At 39.7% G+C, this 25,560-nt stretch overlaps 1 protein-coding gene across 5 annotated transcripts in view; it reads right to left on the bottom strand.

The window, feature by feature from the left end:
* The window catches only part of DNAJC27 (DnaJ heat shock protein family (Hsp40) member C27), a 40,857-nt gene extending 35,512 nt beyond the window's left edge, over positions 1–5,345 (bottom strand). For 4 of the 5 annotated variants that reach the window (XR_012325790.1, XM_004328515.4, XM_019943259.3 and 1 more), the window contains exon 1: positions 5,107–5,345. Coding sequence is in view for 4 of the 5 variants with exons in the window: in XM_004328515.4 (XP_004328563.1) it covers positions 5,107–5,193 (87 nt within the window). In the remaining variant the exon portion in view is untranslated. Of the gene's footprint in view, positions 1–4,609; positions 4,800–5,106 lie in introns of all 5 variants that reach the window. The other variant, XM_073791562.1, reaches the window with a different exon arrangement.
* Positions 5,346–25,560: the final 20,215 nt, after the last annotated feature.

Below are 25,560 nucleotides of genomic sequence, written 5' to 3'. Positions count from 1 at the left end.
ATATCTGTAACTCATATGACTGGCAAAAAGTTAATAACTCTAACGTCCCCCAACCAGAAAAACTGGTAAGAAAGACACATTATCCAACAGAAAAATAGGCAGGGACTATAAATTGAGCAATCCACAGAAAAGCAAATCCAAATGTTCAATAAGCATTTGAAAAGATGCTCAGCTTCATCTGTGGTCAGTGAAATGCAAATTAAAGTAACAATGAAATTACTTCTCACTAACCAGATCAGTAGCAATCAAAAGAATGACAATACTGTGTTGGCAGGGAGTTAGGCGGAAATGTACCAGCATATCACTGGTAGAAACACACCTTTTTGAAGAGCAATTGGCAATTGCTACTAAAATTTTAAAATGTGCTATTCAACTCAGCAGTTCTACCCCTGGGAATCTAGTCCAGGTATTTAAGGATATATATACCTATAGAAGTGTATTATAGCAAGATTGTTTGTAGTAGAGAAAAAGGGAAACAAGTGAATTCTCATCAGTAGAGGGGATACTCGCATGTCACGGACTATTATGCAACCATGAAAAAGAGTGATTGGAGCTATGTCAGATAATTGGAGGAATCACCACAATCTACTGTTAAGAGAGAAAAAGCAGGGCTTCCTTGGTGGTGCAGTGGTTGAGAATCCCCCTGCCAATGCAGGGGACACAGGTTTGATCCCTGGTCTGGGAAGATCTCACATGCCGCGGAGCACCTAAGCCTGTGCACCACAACTACTGAGCCTGTGCTCTAGAGCCCGTGAGCCACAACTACTGAGCCCACATGCCACAACTACTGAAGCCCATGTGCCTAGAGCCTGCACTCCACAATAAGAGAAGCCACCACAATGAGAAGCCCGCGCACTGCAACGAAGAGTAGCCCCCGCTCGCTGCAACTAGAGACAGCCTGTGCGCAGCAATGAAGACCCAACACAGCCAAAAAATAAATAAAATAAATAAATAAATAAATCCTGGATGTCATTTAAAAAAAAAGAGAGAGAGAGAAAAAGCAAACTCCAGAGAAGTATATATAATACTGTACGATGTGGGTACTTTTGACTGCAAGTAAGGGAAACCAATTCAACTGACTTAAGAGGAAAATATTTACTATAACTGGAAATCTAGAATTAGGGCAGTCTTCAGAGTTGGTTGATATGAAGAGTCAATGGTAAGAACATCAGGATCAGATCCTAGAGGACACTGAGAACTGGGCTGGGATTCTGGGGTAAATTGATGCCAATGCAGAAAGCTGAATTGGATATAAACAAAGACCACAGAGAAATTCCCCCATTGAGGGAGTTAAGCCCTTGGGAACCTCCTTTTTCTTATTGCATCTCCAGAACCTCTAAAACAATGCTGAATAATAAAAGAAAATAGTATGTATCCTTTTCTGCATCTAATTTTAAAGGAAATGGACTTACCATTTGGTATGTTTGCTGTTGGTTAACAGTAACTATAGTTTTAATAATAATAACAAAAAATATTGTTTTTCATATTTAAGTAGCTTCATTTTATTCTGATTTTGCTTAAAGTGTTTATTAGGTTGATTATATCATTTTTTTTTTACAGTACAGAAAATACTTTCTCTAGTAATCAGTTCATATAACAAATTATGTTGATTAACTTCTTGATGTTTAACCAAGTTTGCACTCTGTGGGATAAACCCTACTTGCTAATAGTGAAATTGTTTTGATATGTTGCTGAATTCTATTTGTGGATATTTAGGAATTATGCATCTGTATGTATATGTGAAAATGGTATATACTTTTCTTTTTTGATACTATATCAAGTTTTGCTATTTAAGTTATCATGACTTTACATAAATAAATTGGAGTGCTGTTCATCTTTTTCTTTGCCTTGGAATAACTTAACTGAAATTATGCGTTATTTAGAGCTTAAATAAAGCTTGTTCATGAAGCCATCTGATCCTGATACCTTTTTGGATAGTAAGTCTTTTAATTGCTTTTCCAACTTCTCCTTAAGTGACTGGTCATTTGTGTTTTCTACTTTTTGAGTCAATTTTGGTAATTATATTTAGCTAAGAAATCCTCCATTTCCTCTACATTTTGAAATGTGCTCCCACAGAACTGAATGTAGTAGTCTCTAGTCTTTCTTTCAGTTTCTGCCAGTATGTGATTATGTCTCCTTTTCAGTATTAATCTTGTAATTTTTTGCTTTCTCTATTTTTCTTAAATAAAATTTTAGGCATTTTTCTTTTTCATTAATCTTTCCAGGGAATTCTCTCTTTCTCTTGGTGAATTTTGTGTCCTTTTTCCTCTGTCTTAAGTTCCTTAACTTTTTAAAATTCCACACCATAATATACCATAATATTCATACTTTTAAGGCGTACAATTCGGCGGTTCTAGGCATATTCACAAAGTTGTACAACTATTATGTTCCTTTCTAGGCATATTCACAAAGTTGTACAACTATTATGTTCCTTTAGTTTTTAATCTCCCTTTTTTAGAAATGAGTAAGATAATGCATTTTCCCTTCACTACAGCTTTAAATTTGCCCTGAAGATTTTGGCATGCATTCTCTCCTTTCATTGCTTTCTAGTTATTTTGTCATTTGCTTTGATTTGCCCTTTGATGCAAGGATTATTTACTAGGGCATGCCTTAATTTTTAACTTGAAATTATTTATCTGTATATCTTCCTATATTTTCCAAATTCTTTAAAATGAGTATGTATTACTTTTATAACTAAGGCAAAATTCTTAAATTACATTTAAATCTTTTATCTGTGAAAAATTTATCTTTGAGAAAGGCATTCAATAGGAATCCACTCCACCCCCAAACAGTAGAAAGTTGTTGTAAAAGTGCTTATTAAATGGTCCCTACTTTCCCAGTTTAACTATATTTGTTGTAAACTGAATTTCCTTATATGTTTGGGTTCATTTCTGGACTCCATTCTGTTCCACTGATGTCCCTATATTTCCTCTCCAGTATCAATAGGAAAAGACTGTAACTTTAAAATATGTTTTAATATCTGGTAGTGTTAGTCTCCTCTCATTTCTTTTCCATAATTTTCTTGCTGATTCTCACATTTAATTTTTCATAAGGACTTTAGTACCTTTTACTATGTTCTGAAGGAAAAAAAAGTATTGCTGTTTTAACTGGAACTGAATCACATTTGTAGACTATTTTAAAGAACTGGCATCTCTAAAATATTGAGTGATCCTAATTAAGAAGAAAGTATATCTTTGCATCTATCTAAGTAATTTTGTGTCCCTTTGTAAAAATGTTTTTCATATAGGTCCTAGGTGCTCCCTTCATAAGTTTAAACCTAGGCCCTTTATTTTGGTTGTTATTGTAAATTAAAATAGTTTTTCAGGGCTTCCCTGGTGGCGCAGTGGTTGGGAGTCTGCCTGCCGATGCAGGGGACACGGGTTCGTGCCCCGGTCCAGGAAGATCCCACGTGCCACAGAGTGGCTGGGCCCATGAGCCATGGCCGCTGAGCCTGCGCGTCCGCAGCCTGTGCTCCGCAACGGGAGAGGCCACAGCAGTGAGAGGCCTGCGTACCGCAAAAACAAACAAACAGAGAAGCACAGACTCTAGGGCTAGAATGCCTGGATTCAAATCCCAGCTCTGCCACATACCAGCTACACAACGAGAGGCCACAACAGTGAGACCCACATACCGCAAAAAAAAAAAAGTTTTTCAATTATATAGTCCAAACAATTATAGTTTGATATAGTAAAGCTGTAAAGTTTTGTATATTAATTTTGTCTTTTCTAATAGCGTTTCAGTTAATTCTCTTTGGGTTTCCAGATAAACAATCGTATCATTAACAAATACTGATAATTTTGCTTTCTCCTTTCCAGCATTTTGTATGTTATTTCTTTCCCTTGTCTAATTGCATGGGCTAATAAATCTAGAACCATATTACATAAATGTGGTGACACACTGGGCATTTTAAGCTATTTCTAACATTGCACCATTAAGCATAGTAAAATTTTAAAAGTGAGCATACTCACTTAGCCAGCTTAGTACATAACCTTCTAGAGGTTTTATTCTTTTCTTTTCAATGCCTGGCACATAATTGACATTCAATAATTGTAGACTTTCAGCTATGTTAATACCCACATACACATAGATACATAAACAGTACAACATAATACTAAATGAAAAGAGAAGACACTAATAAACATTTACTGAGCATCAACTATGTGCAGGACACTGGCATAAACACTCCCATTAACAGCTTTTTTGGCATGTAGATCCTACTGGGAGTTGATTTTGACAGCAAATAATGATGGAAAGAGAGCACTGCAATGAATGTGAGCACCCAGGTTCTAATCCTGTCTCAGTCACTGATTTGATGACCTCGGAAGGTTCTTAACCAACAGCTTCCATTTACCCTGAAGGAGAGACAATTTGGGTGAAGAAGAGGCAGTCTTAGAATTCATGTGGGGAAAGACCTCCATTCACCTCTCGCCCTCCCTCCCCCCATACTATGGGAGAGCTTAGAGCTGACAGCCAGTAGAAGCAGCACAGAAAAAGGCAGTGGAACTAAGACTTCTTTGAGATAATGGATGTGGTGACACTACCAGAAATAAAAACAAAACAAACGAACAAAACAAAATAATGCAGGTTCCTTGACATCCATTGCACGTACCCTGTGAAACACCTTCAACATCAGTTATGCTCTCTTACAAATGAAATGTAGATTCTGGTCTCCACGTCTGCGGAGTAAATTTTACAAATCCCCATCCTCACACACGGCCCAGTAAGTTCCCTTCGGCTCCCCAGCTCTGCTGGGGGTAACTAAACTTTTTTTCTCCACCTCTGAGTCCTGGACGGGTCACCTAGAACGCAAATATGGTATCCAGGCAAAACGATCTGACATAAGGACCCAGGCCTCCTTACTCTCTTTGGGATACATTCAAGGGTTAGAAGACACTAGAAAACCTTCTTAGGTGTTGGAAGTGGGCAACCCAAAGGTCAAAAAGGATAGGAGAGTTTTCCCCGCCGAGCCGCAGCCCCCAGGACACCCAGGCCTGCTCAGGGGCGGGGAGGAGGCTGGGTCCCAAGCTGTTGAGTGGCCGCGTTCCCAGCCAATCGCCACGTCGCTCCGCCGCGCTGTGGTCCCGCCCCTCCCAGCGCGGTACTCACTTTTCCCACTTCAGCGTTGCCCATGGAGATGACTTTGATACGCAGGGATTTGCCAGACTCCTTCCGCTTCGGTATGTTGGCCTCCATTGCTCTGGCTCTCTCGGGGCCACCGCCTTGGTCTCTCCTTGCTCCCCACGCTGGCCCGTCCCTCAGGCTTCCTCGACCAATGGCGGAACTGCTACTCTCGTCACCACCCCGGCTCCGCGGCTTGCCATCCCTGCCTCTGTCTGGCAGCGGGCGCGGGCAGCTGGTGGTTTAGGGAACAGGGTGAGGGAGGAGAGAGTCTCGCGATGCTAGAAAGGGGCAGCGTGACGTCATCGCCAGGCTCCGGAGGCTGTTCTCTGGGGTCGCGGGATTTAGTCCGGGCTGCGTCCCTCGGCAGGAAGGTGGCTTCGGCAGGTTGCTGAGATTACTGTGCCGGGAGGGCACTCCCTTGTGTTCAGGGGGCGACAGGACATAGACATTTGTTAGGTTCGCAGCAGAGTGGTAGAAATTTATTGGCTCTTCAGGGCAGATCCTCGGACTGGAAGTAGCTGGAATTATGGGTTAGTTCGAGGGCCAGTGGCGCTAAATATTCGAAGTAGACCACGGTCCGTTTTGGGGTACTTTTTGTGTATGCTTCAGTACCCATGGGCCCATCCACTGACCCCTCTTCCAATATGATGTTTCCCTTCGGGCTTCCTGAGAGGACTTTCTCCTGAGAACTGGAACCAGGGAAGTGGGGAAGTCGGGCTTTGGTTCTGGAAGAGGGCCATAAGGCAAGATCTGAATCTTGTACCTATCATTAAAAAAAAAAGGTGGTCCATTTGGAGTCAAGACAGGTTTTAGTTTAGTCCTTGATCTTATATTACGTAGTTCTCATCTGCAGGCGGAAAGCTCAGACTAGACGTTTCTTACACTCTTTTAGTTCTATCAAGGTGTGTGTGGTTGTAGCTGTGTGCTCTGTTTACCTCCTTTCCCTGCTACTCATGTAAATTTAACCCCATCTTCTGTTCTCACCTTTCCTTTAGCTGATAATATAACAGTAGAATAATAATGAATTCTAAGATAACCACTCTATTCTGATTGCAAGCGATGAGAAGAAAAGCATCTGCTAGAATAGAAATCAGTCTGAGAGGAACTGTAGTTTTTTGAGTCAATATCTGTAGTTACAGAAGATAAATAGAACTTGACAAATGATTATTTAGTACCCTGAAAAAGAATGGCTGCCAATTTCCCGGTAAATTACGAGGGCAAAGGCAACATTGCTTCTGTTCTCACATAGCTTTAAGCATCATTAATACATTGCAGGAAGATAGTGACTAGAGGTTCCAAATTTTGTAACAGTTATTTTAAATTAGATTTTCAAGCATTTTAATTTAATTTTAAAACAGTAAATGCTTTGTAAGAAAATAGCTTATTTCGGATTGTTTTCATAATCAACAATATAACTTAGTTCAATGAAGCTTCTAAAATTCTTTACAAATATGAAATATAAGTCCTAGTTAGCATTTTGATAGTTTAAAGCTTAAAAGAATTGGATTTATACTGATTTTCCAGATGTTAATCTCTCAGTATGATTTGATAAATCAATAAACGTCTGTTTCTTTGATAGTTCAGCTCTGACCCGGTAATAGAACTGGTACTGTAGAAGAGTAATTGCAAAATGTCAGATCTTCAACTATTAAAGACTGGGTAGGTATAATACTATTGAGCATAAGAGCAGTAAAATGTGCTGAAAATTAAAATTTATTACCGTTTTTTCATACTGATGTTTTCAAGGTTTGAATATGTACAGCCATATTGTTTACTAGGTGTGTTAAGAGTTTGAAATTGAAAAAGCTAGAAAGTTAGTTAGCTTTCTCTCCCAGCCTAAGGTAAAAAGAAGAAAGAGAAGCATGAATTAGCTGTGTTTGGAGCTGGAAGATATGGTATGGGGGTTAGGAATGTGAGCTCTGGAGTCAGCCCTATCATACATTAAGTTGGCATGACATGGGCATGGAATGGTGGAAAGGGTTACAGGAGATAATGTACATGAAATACATGGTAATCCCCAATAAACAACAGCCATGTGCTTTCATTTGCTTGTGTTTTTTTATTTTATGTATTAAGAAAGATTCTACATATGTATTATTTAAAATAAATTATGAAATATGTTGGACATACTTAAAGATATTAAGAATAATGTGATGAATATCTGTGTATCCACCACTTAACCTTAACAAATAAAACATCAGCAATATTGTGTGTATTCTTCCCCAAATGTACATCCCTCTTCCCCCTCTACAAAGCATCACAACTATTTGAGTTGGTGCTTTTAATTTCCACCCATTTAAAAGTTGTTTTACTACATACGTATATACACCTCGAAATATAGTATTTCATCTTTTAGAAATCTTTATTTTGAAATAATTTCAAAAATTTCAAGAATAGTAGGGGGAAATAAAACCTTGTATACCACTTATCCAGATTCATTGTTAATATTTTGCTCATTTACTATATCAGTTGTGCTCACTATCTATGTATACACAAATATACACACATTTTTTTCTAAGTCATTTGAGAGTAATTTGCAGACATCTGTTTTTATTCATAAATACTCCAATGTTCATTTCCTAAGAACAAGGACATTCTCTTACATAGCAACAGTATATTTATCAAAATGAGGAATGTAACATTGATACAACACTATTATCTAATCCTGTGGTTCTCAAACTGTGCACTGGGTGCCCCACAGCACCACAGTGAATTCATAGGGGATATCTGCGATATCTTAATTCTAAATTCTCAAGGCAAGAAAAACTATGCAAAACTACTCACTGGAGGTTATGTACAATTTTAACAATAGATGGCGCCATATTCCCTGGATATGTCGTATATTTGGGAAGCTGGGTTTTCTGGTGTTTGTGATAAAAAGTACAGCGCAAAAATCAATGTAGAGCAGGAAATAAGTGTGGTCGTGGCCAATCTGATTCCAAGGTTTGAGAAGTTGTGCAGTGCACAGTAGCTGCATAAATCCCATTAGTAAGTAATTGTGGTTATTTAAGAATGAAATAAAAATATTTTTCTTTCAATTTATCTGTATTAGTTTTGCAAATGGCAACTAAATTTTTAGGGCATAAATATTTAATAAGTTGTTTGGAACTAGATTTTTTTTTTTTGGCTGAGGAACCCCATGAAAAAATTATCGAGACACTAAGGGCACCTTGAACCAAGAACATTTGGGAATCTGATCTAACTCACAATCCTTATTCAAATTTCACCATTTATTCTAATAGTATTCTCTGTAGCTATGTTCTTTACCCCTGGTCTGGAGCCTAGTCCAGCATCATTTAGTTGTCATAAACATCTTATGTCCTTTTTTATCTGAAGTTATTTTTAGGATACCCCTCAATTTGTATGTAATCTAACATTACTGATTAGATTCAGTTATGTTTAGTGGAAATACCACAGGAACGACATTGTGTCCTCTTAAGGACATCATATCAGAAGATTGGTACTGTCAATATATTCCACTTATTAATGATATAAACTTTAGTTAGTTGGTTAAGGTGTAAGGTAGTGTTCACTAGGTAATTCACAGTAAAGTGACTTTTTTCCTTTGCAGTAAGTAATTTGTAAGGGGATACTTTGAGATTATATAACTATCCTTTCTTCATTGAACTTTCACCCACAGATTTTTGTGATGATTCATGGCTGAAGAGATATTACTATGATGGGTGCAAAATGATAATTTTCTAACTCCACCTTTTGGCTTATATTTATTAGTTGGTAGTCTACCATAAGGGAGAGCTTTCCTTTCTCATTCATTCATTTATTAATGTTTATCAGGATGGACTCATTTATTCTTATTTTACTTCATGAATATTCTGCTATTATTATTATTTATTTTAATGCTCAAGTTGGCTCTTATATTTTTTTGATATGTTGCCACCATTTTTTTAGCACTTCCTTGCTTTCTGGCACAATAATGAGCTCTGGTTCCCTAGGTTCTTTTAGTGGAGAATGGTATTTAGAAACCAAGATCTGGGTGCTACACGTGCTTATTGATACTAGGGTGTCTTTGCTTTGGGCCCTTTCGGTTGACTGAACCAAAAAAAAAAAAATACATATACATACATACATGCATCTATGCATAATATGTGGGTAATAAATCCATATACTAAGTTATAGTTCATACTGATATCCCCAATCCATTTTAGCACAGCAGGATTTGTTCTAGTCCTCCCCCTTTCAATATTTATTACTCCCTTCTTCAACAATAGGAAACCTGGCTCTCATCTTCAATATATTTACTCATTTTCTCAATCCTACAATGCAGAGGAAGTAGTTTCAGAATTGCTAACCCATACCATGTCAAAAACCAGAAACACTTTGAGAAACAGTTCAATATTTGCTTATTGCTACTTTTGTCTTAAACTGACAAATATAGTTTGTCATATACTTTCATATAGTCTAAGTATTATGTTCAAAAGTTACTTGGGTTAATCCTTTGTTCTCCTCTTTGGTGTCATTATGATTTTCATTTGAAATACAATTAAGGGACTTACCTGGTGGTCCAGTGGTTAAGACTCCCAGCTTCCACTGCAGGGGGCACAGGTTTGATCCCTAGTGGGGGAACTAAGATCCCGCATGCTGTGCAGTATGGCCAAAAAAAAAAAAATTACAATTAAGTTCATTTGTTAATGTTTGTACTTTATTTTAGTTTTTTCCCCTTCATTACTTTTGACTTTATTAAGTTTTTTGAGTATGTAAAACATTAACATAGTTTCAAAAGTAGAATGATACAAATTGGTATACTTGCATAAGTATCACTTTCACCCTTTACCCCAATTCTCTTCACTGCTTCTCACCTACCTCCTGTGGGCAACCAATCATATTAGACTCTAGTTTATTCCTTCTTGTGTTTCTTTTTATAGAAAATAATCAGTTAAATATATATTTTCTTATTTCTCCTTATTTATTGCACAAAAGGTAACTCTGTGTGCGTATGTGTGTGTTCCTTTGAACTTTGCTTTTTTCACTTAACAATATATCCTGGAAAGCACTCCAGATTAGCTCACAAAAGTCATACTCATTTGTTTTTTACAGCTACATAGTACAGTACTCCGTTGTGTGGATATGCCATGGTTTTTTCAATCAAATATATTTATGAGCATTTATGTATTTTCATATTGTTGTCAGTGTGTCTTCAGGGTAAATTTCTTAAAAAGTGGAATTACTGGGTCAAAGGTAAATGCATGTTTACTTTTGTTATACATTGCCAAATTCTGTAAGGTAAAATTTTGAGAATTTTTGTATCAGTGTTCTTAAGTAATATCGGAACTAAGTAATATTTGTTAATACAACAATAAATTAAGTAGTTTTGTGAGAACTTTACCTGGTTTAAATATTAATGTTATACTTTCTTCATAAAAAAAATTTGGAAGTTTTGTTTCATTTTCTATTCTCTGGAATAATTTGTGACAAATGTATGCCTTTGCAATAGTAGAGAGAATAATGCAATCAGTGCTCTATGTACTCATTTCCCAGCTTCAGCAACAGCAACATGTGGCCAATCCTATTTCATCTATACCCACCTCCTTCCCCAGAGTATTTTGAGGCAAACATGTATAGCAACACTTATCTTTGTATGTATCTTTAGACAGCAAAGCTCTTAATTACAAACATGCCCACAATACCAGGGCACACCATGAAAAGCAGAATTCCGGGATGGCCTCCAAGATTCATGGCTACTAGTGTCCATATGTCTTCTCCCTGTTCATTAATTAAACACTAATCTGAATGTTGCCATAAAGGGATTTTGCAGATATAATCAAGGTCCCAAATCAATTGTTTTTAAGATAGGGAGATTATCCTCCCTGGGCCAGACCTAGGATTCCTAAGGTAAGTTCTTAAATGGGACAGGACTTTTTCTGGCAAGAGATATTCAGAGTGTGAGAGAGATTCAACGTGAGGGAGGTTCTCCATTGCTGGCTTTGAAGATGGAAGGGGCCACATAGCAAGGACCTTGGTGGACTCTCAGAGCTGAGAGCAACTCCCAGCCAACAGCTAGCAAGACAATGGACACCTCAATCCTACAACCTCAAGAAAATGAATTCTGCCAAAAGCCTGCATAAGACTGGCAGGAACTCCTGAGCTGCAGATGAGAACACAGCTAACTGATACCTTGATTGCAGCCTTGTGAGATTTCTGATCCAGAGAACCATCTACCCTGTGCCGGGACTTCTGACCTACAGAACTGTGAGATATTAAATGTCTGTTGTTTGAAGCTGTTGTTATACTGCAACAGAAAACTAATATACACACTGAATAGTTTTTATCTACAGATTCAGTTTCTTGAGAAGCTCTCTTTCCAGTTTGGCAGTGAAAGTCCCTGCAGATGAAGTCTTCCACTGCTAACTATAAACTGAAAAAAAAAATGCAGAACAACTACCTGGGAATTCTGAAGAGTAATAATAATCAGGCAGATGATGGAGGGGAGTAAAAAGCTTGGAGAAGCAACTGGCGTAGGATGAGTTTCTCCTGAGCAATACAAGGACCTTGGAAGATACTGACTCTGATTAGCCCTTTCTGTCTTACATATTAGTGTACAGGATTTTAGTTCTGAGCAAGCACTACAGCCTATCAAAGGACGTGAATATTATGCTGCCATATAGCCATCTACACACTCATCCTATTATCATCCCAAGGACTGAATGGGTGAAACAATATCTTCCATCTGATATGGTTTTTTTCTTTATAAAATTTACCATTTTTATAAAATTTACCATTTTAATCATTTTTAAGTGTACTGTTCAGTACATTCACATTGTTGTGCAGCCATTACTGCCATCCATCTCCAGATCTTTTCATCTTCCCAAACTGAAATTCTGTACCCATTAAACATTGATTTCCCCTCTTCCCTCCCCCTAGCTCCTGGCAACCACTATTCTACTTCTGTCTCTATGAATTTGACTACTCTCAGCACCTAATATGAGTGGAATCACACAGTATTTGTCCTTTTGTGACTGACTTATTTCACTTAGCATAGTGTCTTCAGGGTTCCCATATGATATTCTTATAATGGGACCGCCATTCCTCTCCTTGAGAGGTGTTGTCCGGGACAGGTCTATGTCTTCTCTCACTTGAATCTGGGTGGCCTTATGACTGTGTGTAAGTGATGTTATGACACTTTCAAAGCTAGATAATAAAAAGTGTGATTTCCTTCTAGTTCTCTTGGAACGCTCACTTTTGAAATTCTAACTATGCAGAAGTCCCAGCAGTTCGTGGAGAGGCCCACACAGAGAGGAACTGAGGCCCCCGACCCCCATCTACAGCCACAGCTGAGCTCCCATATGACACCTGACACCAATTTGCCAGCCGTGGGATTGAGCCGTCCTGAAAGTGCCAAACCAACGAAACAGGGATGCCAACAAGAAGCGGAATGTGGCAACAAGGAGTTTGTGGCAAGTGATAATCAGTGATACAGATACAGCTAGAAAACTGCCATTTACCCTCCCAAGGAATCTGAACTCAAAGCAAAGTGCAGATTCCTTGGAAGACATCCTGGGGTACCAGGTGAATTACTAGAGTGAAAGAGCTCCAATGCCATCGTCCTCCCATTCTTTGAATGCCAAGTTCATTTGAAGCTCATGGACTTTGTACTTAGTTTCCCTCTGCCTAGCATGCTCTTCCCCGGATCTCCAGGTGCTCCAGCCATACTGGTCTGGTTACCAGGGAGTAGAGATTTTGGCACAAACACGTGTTTCCATTTGCATAGCCTGTTGCAGTGAATGGCATCCAATAGCCTGATAACAAGTTTAAGAAAGAAAAAAGGGAAGGGAAGAAGGAAAAGGGAAGGGAATGACAAGAAATAGGACGAAAGAAAGAAGGAAATCCCTAGTGCTATGCCATACGATTCTGCTTTTTACCCAGCTGTCTTTAGCAGTTCAGGTAAAGATACCAGGGATGTTGGAAAAAGTTGTGGAGAACCGTTAAAATGTAGGAACTATGCTGATGAAGATGGACGACAGAGAGAAGGTGTGAAGTGATCAGTCTGCTACCGACTAGTCATGCCTATTAGCAGCTTAATGCAACTTTAACATTTTGCAGTTAAAGTCCATCAAAATTACTTATGTTCACATTTCTATGGGGTTGAATCACTTTGTCAAAGGGTACGTATGTGTTCAGCTTTGGTAGGTGCTACCAAACAGTTTTCCAAAGTGGCTTTATCGATTTACACTCCCATCAGCAGGAGATGAGCATTTCCGTTGTTCCAAATTCTCGTTGGCCCTCAACTTGGTCAGTCTTTTTCATTCTAGCCTCCTTTTATAGGCCTGTAGTGGTATCTAATGGTCGTTTTAATTTGCCTGTGCCTGATGACTGATGAGGTTCGGTGCCTTTTCATATGTTTATATGTTTCATATGTTTACTTCCTCTTTTTTTTTTTTTTGCGGTACACGGGCCTCTCACTGTTGTGGCCTCTCCCGTTGCAGAGCACAGGCTCCAGACGCGCAGGCTCAGTGGCCATGGCTCACGGGCCCAGCCACTCTGCGGCATGTGGGATCTTCCCGGACCGGGGCACGAACCCGTGTCCCCTGCATCGGCAGGCGGACTCTCAACCACTGCGCCACCAGGGAAGCCCTGTTTACTTCCTCTTACATGAAGTACTTGTTCAATTATCTCATACAATGTTTTATTGAGTTGTTTATTTTTTCTTATTGATTTGTAAGAATTCTTTATATGTTCTAGATATATATCTTTTATCGGGTATATATTCTTTGCCTAGGAATATTTATAGCAGTACTATTAGTCAAAAACTGGAAACAACGCTTTTGTCCCGCAGTGGAAGAATGGATAAATAAATTGTGGTATATTCTTACGATGGAATACTATATTTTGCTATACAATACTACACAATTGCTATGACTTTCTTAAATATAATGTTGAATTAAAGAAGCGAGACACAGAAGAGTATGCACTGGATGATTCCAATTACACAAAGTTCAAAAACAGATAAAATTAATCAGTGGTGTTAAGAGTCAGGATTCTGTTACCTTTGGGCTTAGTGAGTGAAAAGGGGTGTAAAGAGGGTATCTGGGTGCTGGTCACGTTCTATATCTTGATCTGGGTATGGTTACAAAAGTGTGTTCATGTTGTGAAAATTCACTGAGCAGCACACTAATGATTTGTGCACTTTTCAGTAGTATGTTACACCTCAGTACAAAAAGTTCACAAAAACAATTCCTACCTAATTTTCACAAGGGCTTAAGAGCTAAGCAAGCAGCCATGGCCTGATGTTTTTCTCTGCTCAGAGTTTCTCGTGCTGTTCCTGTGATGGATCTTGGTGTCTATGGAAACCAGACAGAGACCGTGTGGTGGGGAAGCAGCACATGAGACAAAGGAACAGACACTCGGCAGGCGTCTTCTCCCCCCTGTATTTTCAGATCCCACTCAAGCCACAGCCGTTCCCTGCTAAGGCCACTGTCTGCTTGTGACAACTGTGACCACTGCTTGTCATAACTTCCTGGGAATCCATCACATAACTAGGTCCAGCTCACCCTCCCCATGACTAGTTTCTGTTCTACTCAACCCAGAAGGAAAGTTGGGCTAGCAGGGAATTGAAATAGAAAAGGCCTTCTCTGGATGGGCACATAACACCTCACTAGCTTTAAGCTTTATGTGGTAACCTCAGCTCTAAAGTGGAACCTTACTGAGGGCACAGCCTAAAAAGGCCTTCGAGTAGTGAGAGTGAATGTTCCAGAGTCTGTGCACTAATGCAAAAGCACTTTACCTAGAGCAGAGTTCTTCAGATCCTTGCTCAGAACTTATAAATTCTTGTTTTAAGCATCATCATATCACCTTATTATCTGATTTTCCAGGTCTACAAAAAGATAGATTAAAAGTGGTTGGGCAGGTCTTCCCTGTTGGTCTAGTGGTCAAGACTCTGCACTTCCACTGCAGGGGGCACAGGTTAGATCCCTGGTTGGGGAACTAAGATCCCGCATGCCGCGGGATGGGTGAAAAAGTGGATGGGTGAAATTTGCCCCTAAGGGTGCACATATGTCTGGCTTTGCTAAGTTTGAGACTAATTATGGATACATCTAGATACAAATGTGTGCGTGCAAGTGCATGTGTGGAAATCTATGTGTATACCAATGTGTTGTTTCTGTGAACGTGCGTGAGAGAGCGTATGTAGCTTTGCATCCTGTGCATCTGTCAGTTGGTGTGTGTGTTTCAGGTGTATGATATGTGAGGACATTCATGCATGAGTCTGTCATTGCGTGTGTTTATATGCGTACCTGTGATCAGATGTAAACTATGTAAATGAGAATTTACACCTATGGGAATCTGTATAAGAGAACATTTGTGGGGCTGCATAAAAGTTTTTATCTTTGATCTAAACTGTAAATTTGTATAATGGATTTATGCAGGGATAGTCCTAGGCAAAGTTTTCAAGTCATATGTTTGGACCATATGGAATTGCCATTTTTGTGGATTAAAAATGGTTAAATATTCAGTGATTTTTGTATGATTGAACCTAATGTGTGTATGCATGTACATGTGTATGTATACATACATAAATTCAACCTAGCATACCCTCTGTACCACGTTAGTATTATTATCAGAGCCAAGAAGGAAATGACATCATGGGTGTGAGAACTGGGAAGAAATTTAACACAGATCTTGAAGGAAGGATAAGATATAGAAGGAATGATGCCTAACGCAACAGAACGTTGCAATAGGGGAATAATGAGAAATGACACAAAGTCCTTTACTCTGGGAAGCCTCCTCCACCACCTGTTTTTTACCCACGCACCCCAAGTTTGCCTCTGCCATAGGTTTCTACACTACCTGTGGACTTCCTCTATGATAACGTTTGTCACGCTGAACTGTAATTGTTGTTTTAAGTGGCTCTCTTCCCCACTAGACAGCAAGTTTGCGGAAGGCAAGAACTGTGTCTCTGTAGTTCACTTATTTCCTAGCTCTAAAGCTTGTTATAGAATGGAAATTCAATTAGTATTTGTTGAAGAATTGGATGACTAAAAGCAAGATAGAGACTCTGATAAAGCTGTGCACGTGTAACTTTTGTTCTGTGCAGCTGATAGACATTTTGGAGAAGGGATTAACATGCACAGAATACCATTTTAGAAATATTAATTTAGGGGGCTTCCCTGGTGGCGCAGTGGTTGAGAGTCCGCCTGCCGATGCAGGGGACACAGGTTCATGCCCTGGTCTGGGAAGATCCCATATGCCCCAGAGCGGCTGGGCCCGTGAGCCATGGCCGCTGAGCCTGCGCGTCCGGAGCCTGTGGTCCACAACGAGAGAGGCCACAACAGTGAGAGGCCCGTGTACCGCAAAAAAAAAAAAAAAAAAAAAAGAAATATTAATTTAAGAATAGTATAAAAAATAAAAGTAGCTGTGGTGAGCAATCAGAAGCCCAGTAGTCACCCAGGTGTAATAAAAAAAAACCTAAACTGTAGCGTCGATGGGAATGGACAGTAAGGGAGAGATGAAAGAAGGCCAGAAGAAGACTCTCGGCTATTGCTAGGTGTGAGGGAAACAGAGAAAGAGCAGGAAGGGGTGACCTCAAGTTTTAGAGCCTGAGTCACTGATAGAAATAAGGAGGCCTAAGGGTAAACAGTGTAAGCATTGGTGAGCTCTGTTTTGAACATGCTGAAAATTTTGGATTTGTTGGATATAAATTGAGGGTGACAAAAGAACATTCTAGTAAAGACCAACAGGCAGTTAAATATGTGACAAGAGGCCAGGCAGGAGGCCCAGGGGGTAGCTATTCAGTCAGTCCCTCAACACATATTCGCTCAGTACTTAACTATGTGCCAGTCAGTGGTCCAGGCCCTGGGCACAGAGCAGTGAGTAAAACCAAATTTCTACCAACTTTGAGAATTCTGCCTGCAGGTATTGGAAGCTATTCTTTTACTTATTTAAATATACTAAGCTTAATTATAATCTGTATCGAAGAGTTCTGTATCTGAAGTCTTTGCTGGTCTGTTTCTACCGCCTGTTGTTTCTGCTGAACCTTGCTCATGTCTTGTTTCCTTCCATGCTTGGTATCTTTGACTTTGGGTTGAAAAATTATTTGTAGGATTTTGTTAAAAGGAAATTTCCTGAGTATTTTTTTAAAATTAAAGTTTAAACATGTCAGTTCTCCTTAGATTAATCTATAGAATCAGTGCCATTACAAATACAATCCCAAAAGGAACCTGACAAGGTGATTCTAAATTTTATGTGGCTGAACAAAGTTGGGGAGACCTGCCCTATCAAACGGCAAGAATTATATTAGACCCTCTAAGATGAAATATGGGGGACTTCCCTGGTGGCACAGTGGTTAAGAATCCTCCTGCCAATGTAGGGGACACGGGTTCAATCCCTGGTCCAGGAAGATCCCATATGCCGCAGAGCAACTAAGCCCATGCGCCACAACTACTGAGCTTTAGAGCCTGCGAGCCACAACTACTGAACCTACGCACCGCAACTACTGAGCCCACGCGCCACAGATACTGAAGCCCGTGAACCTAGAGCCTGTGCTCTGCAACAAGAGAAGCCAACACAATGAGAAGCCCACTCACTGCAATGAAGAGTATCCCCCGCTCGCCACAAGTAGAGAAAGCCTGCGTGAAGCAATGAAGACCCAAACGCAGCCAAAAAAATAAATAAATTTTTTTAAAAGATGAAATATAAACTTATCATCTACATATTCAGATCGTCCGTAATCATTCTCTACCTTGTCTGTCCTACTTCATTGGCCCCTGCTCCTCAGCATGAAGTGTTTGTTCCAGTCTGTTTGATCTTCTCCTCATCTTCTAAATTTAGGCTATTGCCTCCCCTCTCTTTGCTCTTTCTGTTTTTCTTGCTTTTAATTCACAAATTCCACCTTTCTACCAACCCTGGCCAGCCGTCCTCAAATAGTACCTCCAAAATCTTCTTTTTTGCTCTTATCCAGCCCATATAAATTTCTTTCTTCTAAACGCTCATGTTCCTTATTGTTTCTGTCATTTACTTCTCTATTTTATCATACATAGCAAAAGAGAGGAGAGAAGGGAGAAGGGAAGCTCGAAATGGGTATTCAGAATTGGCCATATGTCGGCCTGCAATACCTCATCAGGAGGTAGCCAGTCTCCTTGAGCATGTATCCAAGATCTGACAGAAAGCCTGCCAAGCGTCATTAAACTCTCACCAGCTGATTTGTGTGGGAAATGTTGTACAGCCTGATAAAACCTTACAGGATGAACTGGCAACCCTGACACTGTTGCTGGTACACCAGAGCTGTTTTCACCTCTCTTCATCTGGTTACAGGTTTGATCATGAAAACAAAAACTAAAAGATCAATAACAACCTATTTGTCCATCGGGGAGGGTTTGGGTTCTATTATGGTACAACCACAGGCAGCTAGTGAAAAGAATGAGGCAGCTCTGTATCAGTGATAGACAGGAAAAGAGAAAGATAAGGAAAAAGCAAGGTGCAGACCAATGTCACCACCCACAATGAGTGAGTTTCTTATTTGTTTGGTTTAAGAGATATGGGGATATATGTATATGTATAGCTGATTCACTTTGTTATAAAGCAGAAACTAACACACCATTGTAAAGCAATTATACTCCAATAAAGATGTTAAAAAAAAAAAAAAAGAATGTGCATTCTCGTGGTTTTGAACATGCAGAGAGACTGGTAATTGTGGGTCCCTGAGGAGAGGGATGAGGGTTGGGAGATAAGAGTGGGGGACTTTCCACTGAATACCTTTCACTGAATACTTTTTTTACCTTTTGTATTTTGTACCATGCATAGCTATTAACTATTCAAAAAGTAAGTGTTTAAGAGAAAATAATAAGGAGCATCAATATTAGAAACAAACAGCAAATTAAAGAGCGCCAAAGAACAGAATTTGGATTTTTATTTTATTTTATTTTTTTGCTGCATCTTATGAGGCCAAAAGGAATGCTAGCAAGGGACAGCATACTCCTCATTAAGATGAAAATGAATGTGTTTCAGGGCAGACCTTCTAACCCAACCAAAAAAGATTTTCAACTAAATGTGAAGCAGAGGAAGCACAGAGCCAAGCTATACAGCTGCAAAATTAAATACCTCTGAAAAGATCCTGGCATCAGAATTACAAAAGGAAGAGAATAGATTGCTTAGCACTGGCTGTTTGGTTCCAGAAAGAGAACAAAATTAATAATCACACTAAACTGAGGAAGCCAAACACCCGCTCCCCACTCTGTGTAATTGCAAACCAGGCACTAATTTTTAACCTGCTTTCTGCTGGAAGGGGAGAGGAGGTCTGTGACAGTTGAAAGCTTCTGCCCAGCTCCACTGTGGAGACCAGATCCAGGGATCCACACCTGCTGTGGTACTTGCTATCAAGCAGGCTTTGGAAATGCTGCTTCAGGCGAATGGCTGCCAGAAATCCAAGAAATTTATAGAAAGGGCAAAGGTCAAGGATCTGAGAAAAGTACTTGAGTCATGGTCAACACATGCCGACTCACTGAAAAGGAGTGAAAAGCCTTGGAGGCAGAGAAATGCCACCAACCAAGTGACAACTTCCAGAGTCCCCTCCTGAGAAGGTGTTCATGGAGATCAAAAAAGAAACAGTGTTGGGGACTTCCCTGGTGGCTCAGTGGTTAAGAATCCACCTGCCAATGCAGGGGACACGGGTTCGAGCCCTGGTCCGGGATGATCTCACATGCCACGGAGCAACTAAGCCTGTGCGCCACAACTACTGAAGCCCACGCGCCTAGAGCCCGTGCTCTGCAACAAGAGAAGCCACCACAATGCGAAGCCCACACACCTCAAGGAAGAGTAGCCCCTGCTCGCCGCAACTAGAGAAAGCCCCGCGCACAGCAACGCAGACCCAGCGCAGCCAAAAATAAATAAATTTGTAAAAAAGAAAAACACTGTTACTTTGGTGTGAAGCTTCTTTACTCTCTAAAGAAAGTACAGCAGAAGGGATGGATAATTCGGGGGATTAAAATGTCAAATTCACCATGGAGCAACTGGAATTCTCATACATTGTTGGTGGGAGTTTGGGAAAATCTTACAGTTTTTCATAAATCTAAGTACACATATACCCTGGGACCCAGCAATTCTACTCCCAGGAAATTGTCCAAGGAAACTGAGATTATGTGTCCACAAAAAGTTTGTACAAGAATGTCCCTAGCAACATCATTAAAAATAGTCAAAAATTGGAAACAGCCCAGGTTCCATCAGTAGGAGAATAGATGAACAAATTATGATATATTCAGTTAACAATACTACTCAACAATAAAAAGGGACAAATTACTCATACATGCAACAGTGTGGATGATTCAAAATATTTTGTCCTGTGAAAGAAGCCATACATACAAGTAAATACTGTATGATTTCATTTGTATGTCATACTAAAAAGGAGAAAACTAATTTATGGTGGAAAAAAATTAGAATAGTGATTGACTCTGTGGGGAAGGGATGGGCATTGACAGGGAAGGGGCATGAGGGAATTTTCTGGGATGATGTAATGTTAATATTTTGAAAGAAGTTTTAATACATAGATGTCTGTGTTTGTCAAAACTGAGCAAAGGTACAGTTAAGATCTGTGCCTTTCACTGTATGTAAATTTTACCTCATAAGAAAAGAAAACCTGTGAACAAATATTGAACTTTAGTTAATGATATGAATTCTGAAATACTTAAGGGGATGTGTACTGATGTAGGCAATTTAATTTGAAGTGCATCAGAACAATCTAGGTGGATTGATGGATGGATAGATGGACAGGTATGTGATAAGAAAAGAAAAGTGTTAATGGTAGAGTCTATATAAGTGCTCGTTATAAAGTTCTTTCAACTTTTTTTGTATACTTGAAACTTTTTATTATAAAAGTTGGAAAAAAATAAAATCCAAATCTGCAAACTTTAAGTGAGAAATATGAAATAAAAGAATGCATGGGGGGCGGTGCTTCCCTGGTGGCACAGTGGTTGAGAGTCCGCCTGCCGATGCAGGGGACGTGGGTTCGTGCCCTGGTCCGGGAGGACCCCGCATGCCACGGAGCGGCTGGGTCCATGAGCCATGGCCGCTGAGCCTGTGCGTCCGGAGCCTGTGCTCCGCAACGGGAGAGGCCACGACAGTGGGAGGCCCGCGTACCGCAAAAAAAAAAAAAAAAAAGAATGCATGGGGACTTCCCTGGCGGTCCAGTGGTTAAAACTCTCTGCTTCCAAGCTGGGGGCGTGGGTTTGATCCCTTGTTGGGGAACTAAGATCCCACATGCCGCACGGTGCAGGGAAATAAATAAATAAAATAAATTAAAAAAAAAAAGAATGCATGGAAGACAACTATTTTTTTTAAATGTCAAATTCATAACCAGCAAGAGAAGGAAATAGGTCTACTGATGATGTGTTCATGCTAAAGTGGACTACTCACAGGGGTCAATTGAACAAGGTCTGAAGGATCAGGGGCACTTGAATCAAGATGATGTAAGAATGATTGTGAACTAAAAATATGTAGTAAAAACGTATCACAACCGCAAGGGTCCTATTGAATTCTCATAACTGGTGAATTATTCAGGGCTGGATAAGAGAAGAAGAAACCAGGATGGCTCTTAGAAAATGAGAACAGATGGAGGAGTTACGGTCTGGAGCAGCAAAGGAAGTGGTATAGCAGGGCCTCTGCCCCTTGAGCCAGATCTCTGGCCAGTGAGTCTCAGTGCATGGAGGTCAGTGGTCCTCCAACCCCAGTCAAGGAGCTCTGCAAGCCGTCTGGGCTCAGATTGAAGACTTCACAGCCTGATCTGCTTGCAGTGTGGTACAATGTGTCACAAGCTGTATCACTGTGAATACTTGGTCACCCATCCCTTGGCATTTTTAGACCCTAATTTATTGCCCATGTTTGGGACTTGGGCAGATGGAGGATGGTCCCATATTTGTTTGAGTTTTGGCAAAGAGGAACAGCTAGTGGGAACCTGCAGTCTTGCAATTTTTACCCAGTGAATATATTCTCTCTTGCATATTACAGTGCAACTTCTCCTAGAGAAATTCCCCATTCCTCAAGCCTAAGGATTTCAAGCAGAAACTGTGAATAATTAAGAATCTGACAGCAGCTCTAGAGGCCTTCATTAAGAATTGCACTCCCCCAGCAGGGGATAGGAGTGTAAATATAAAAGAAGGAAGGATGGTCTAAGTTGATGTGTATCACTCTTTTTGGAGAGTCACAAATGTTTAATTAGGGAGAGAGAAAAGGAGTTGAGAGTGGGGAAAGAGAGACATGAAGATCAAAAGGAATGAAGGAGAAGGAGATTTATATGACATCTGGTAAGTTATGGATAGGTCTTTATTAATAGTCTTTGAAGGATGCAAAAAGAGATTGCAATTTCTTTTAAATACTTTTTGTTGCTGGACTCTTGATTTGACTGTGACACCTGCAGAGGTGGAGGAGCATGAGCTCAGGCTGACCTCTGGGTGACACCAGGCTCCACCCTTCTTAGAAGCAGTGGGGAGTATAGGTAACAGACAGTATTCTATCGTTTACAAATACTTATTGTGGAATGAGTGAATGAATTAATGAAAAATTGCAGATAGCAAAGAGGAGAGATGCAATCTAAGAGGAACAGGCAGTGAACTGAAGGAGAGGTGAGGTTATTACATGGCGGTAGAGCAATAAATGAGCAAATGAGGGTCATTATTCTTGGAGGATGAGAAACTAGAAGAGGATTGAAATAGAAAATAGAAGCAATTGTGTGGCTTAGAAAAGCTAAGTCCAGAAGTAAGGAACTGGACATGGCTTTATTCAGCGGCCAGAGAGAATATTACCAAGATTCTTGCTGAAGGCATAGTTCCACGTTGGACAAACAGAGCCTTTAATTCATTCAGTCAGCAAACATTTATTAGATACTTATTTGACAGGAATTGTCCTAGGTCCTGGACATTAATTATAAACAAGGCACAGCCCTGACTCTGTGAATCTTACATTCTAATGCAGGGTTCAGCAAACTATAGCCCAAGGGCCAAATCCGGCCTGTTTTTGTAAACGAAGTTTCCTAGGAACACAGCCACACCCATTTGTCTACATATTGTCTATGGCTTTTTTTTTAAATAGTTTTATTGAGATATAATTCATATAAGATTCACCACTTTAAAGTTTATAATTCAGTGGTTTTTATATTCAGAGTTGTGCAAGCAGCACCATTATCTAATTTTAAAACATTTTCGTTACACTCAGAAGAAACCCCACACTCATTATCACTCCCCATTCTCCCCTCTCACCCAGAGCCTGGAAACCACTAATCTACTTTCTGCCTCTATTTGATTTGCCCATTCTGCACATTTCAAATGAAATCATACATTGTACAGGCTTTTTTACCTGGCTTTTTCTTCACTTAGCATATATTTGTACTTCTTTACATAGATCTACGGCAGCTTTTATGCTATATTGGCTGAGTTACATAGTTGCAACAGAGTCTATATGACCAGCAAAGTCTAAAATATTTACTAATGTTTATTAAATACTATCAAAAAGTTTGTGACTCATGGTCTAAGGGAAAAATAAAAGACATCTTAGAGTCTTAGAGTTGGAGTGTATGTCAGCAAGTTAATATCTCATTTAATTCTGGAATCTCTTTATTAGCATCCCTGCTGGAAGTTTTACTCAGCTGAAAGGACATCTGATTGACGCTTGACTTGCCTTGCCAACAGTTTATCAAGAAATACTGAGAGAGAACTGATTCCTAATATAGAAGTGGTGAGAAAATAGAGGGAAATGGTGGGGATCGGGGGAATAGACCAGTATCCTAGATTTTAGAAAACCAGATACAAAGAAAAGAAAATCTGATCCAATAGTTAAAAATTCAAAAAGGGCTCAGGGAAAATAAGTGGAAGGACATCCGTGCTCATGGATTGGAAGACTTAATGTTAAGATGTCAATACTACCCAAACTACAGATTCAATGCAATCCATATGACATTCTTTACAGGAGTAGGAAAATCTATACTAAAATTCATATGGAATCTCAAGGAACCCTGAACAGCCAAAACAACCTTGAAAAAGAACAGTCTCCCTGGGAGGTGTTTGGAAACCTGTGGGTGCATTTTGGTTGCCATGATGATTGAGGAGCCCCAGTGGCTTGGATGGCCAGAGATGCTGGACATCCCACAGTGTGTGGACAGTCCACACATGGAGGGCTGTACCGTCTCCCACACAATCCTCCAACGCCTGCCAGAAATTCACACAGGAAAAAAACCCTTCTATACTTATCGAAGCACAGCTGTGAACTCCATTTTACACATAAACACTCACAAAACATTTATGTGGTTTTACCATATACCGAATTTTCCACAAATGCGACTGCTAGTTAGATTGAGAGAAGATTGCATTTTGTTCTGTTGGCAACTTTACCAAAAGTTGCTCAAAGTTTCAGAAAATCATATCATTGATGGCAACGTTGCTTGTGGTATTTGAGTCAACACACCTGCATCAGCCTGTGTTTGTGTCTGTCTGATTTGTGGTAATTTTATGGATATGTAGAAATATATTTGTTTAATCTTTCTTTCTAAATATTAAATACAAAGATGAAAGGTCAACAGTATTCAGATGAATATCATCTTACTTTTCTTAAATGCAAACTTATTCATTACAAGTAGGCACAAGCATCTGCCTGCTTTACTATATCTTCTAGTTTAGCTGTGCCTGAGTATTTATGTATTAAAATACAGTTTGTTTTATTATACATTACTTTTCTTTATTGCTTTTTAAAATCACAGGTATACGTCAATTTTAGGAAATTATGTGATTATGTAGATTATGTTGTTTATGAATTTCATTTCGGTATGTTTCAAATATTTGTAATAAAAAGCTAACGTTAGGTCTTACAGGATTGAAACAACTGCCTTAGAATATTAAATGAACTTTTAAATATAGCTGTAGAACTATAGTCTACACACACACACACACACACACACACAGACATCAATATGTCCATATATACTGCACACACAAAGAAAATCCCCTCTTATAGCTTGTTGTTATAAGCAATCAGATATACGTCAAATGATATAACCCAGGACATAACAACTTCCTGTGGAAAAACTGAACCTAACTTGTCTCTAAATATCCTTCCTGGCCAGACTTCTATTCTTGGAATGGAACCAAACTAAAACCGTTTTGATGTATATTATTACTTTTCTAACTTAAAAAGAAGCATGGGGCTTCCCTGGTGGCACAGTGGTTGAGAATCTGCCTACCGATGCTGGGGATGCGGGTTCGTGCCCCGGTCTGGGAAGATCCCACATGCCGCAGAGCGGCTGGGTCCGTGAGCCATGACCGCTGAGCCTGTGCGTCTGGAGCCTGTGCTCCGCAACGGGAGAGGCCACAACAGTGGGAGGCCCGCGTACCGCAAAAAAAAAAAAAAAAAAAAGAAGAAGCATGATTCTTGTCCTTAAGATTTCACAGTCTACCTAACACCGAATTTGCATAAGCAGTATACATTATATTGTATTGCAAGTTACAGTAGTTA

This window comes from Tursiops truncatus, chromosome 14 (genome assembly GCF_011762595.2).
Source record: "Tursiops truncatus isolate mTurTru1 chromosome 14, mTurTru1.mat.Y, whole genome shotgun sequence".
In the NCBI taxonomy this organism is placed as follows: domain Eukaryota; kingdom Metazoa; phylum Chordata; class Mammalia; order Artiodactyla; family Delphinidae; genus Tursiops; species Tursiops truncatus.
This window is presented reverse-complemented; position numbering and strand designations above follow the sequence as displayed.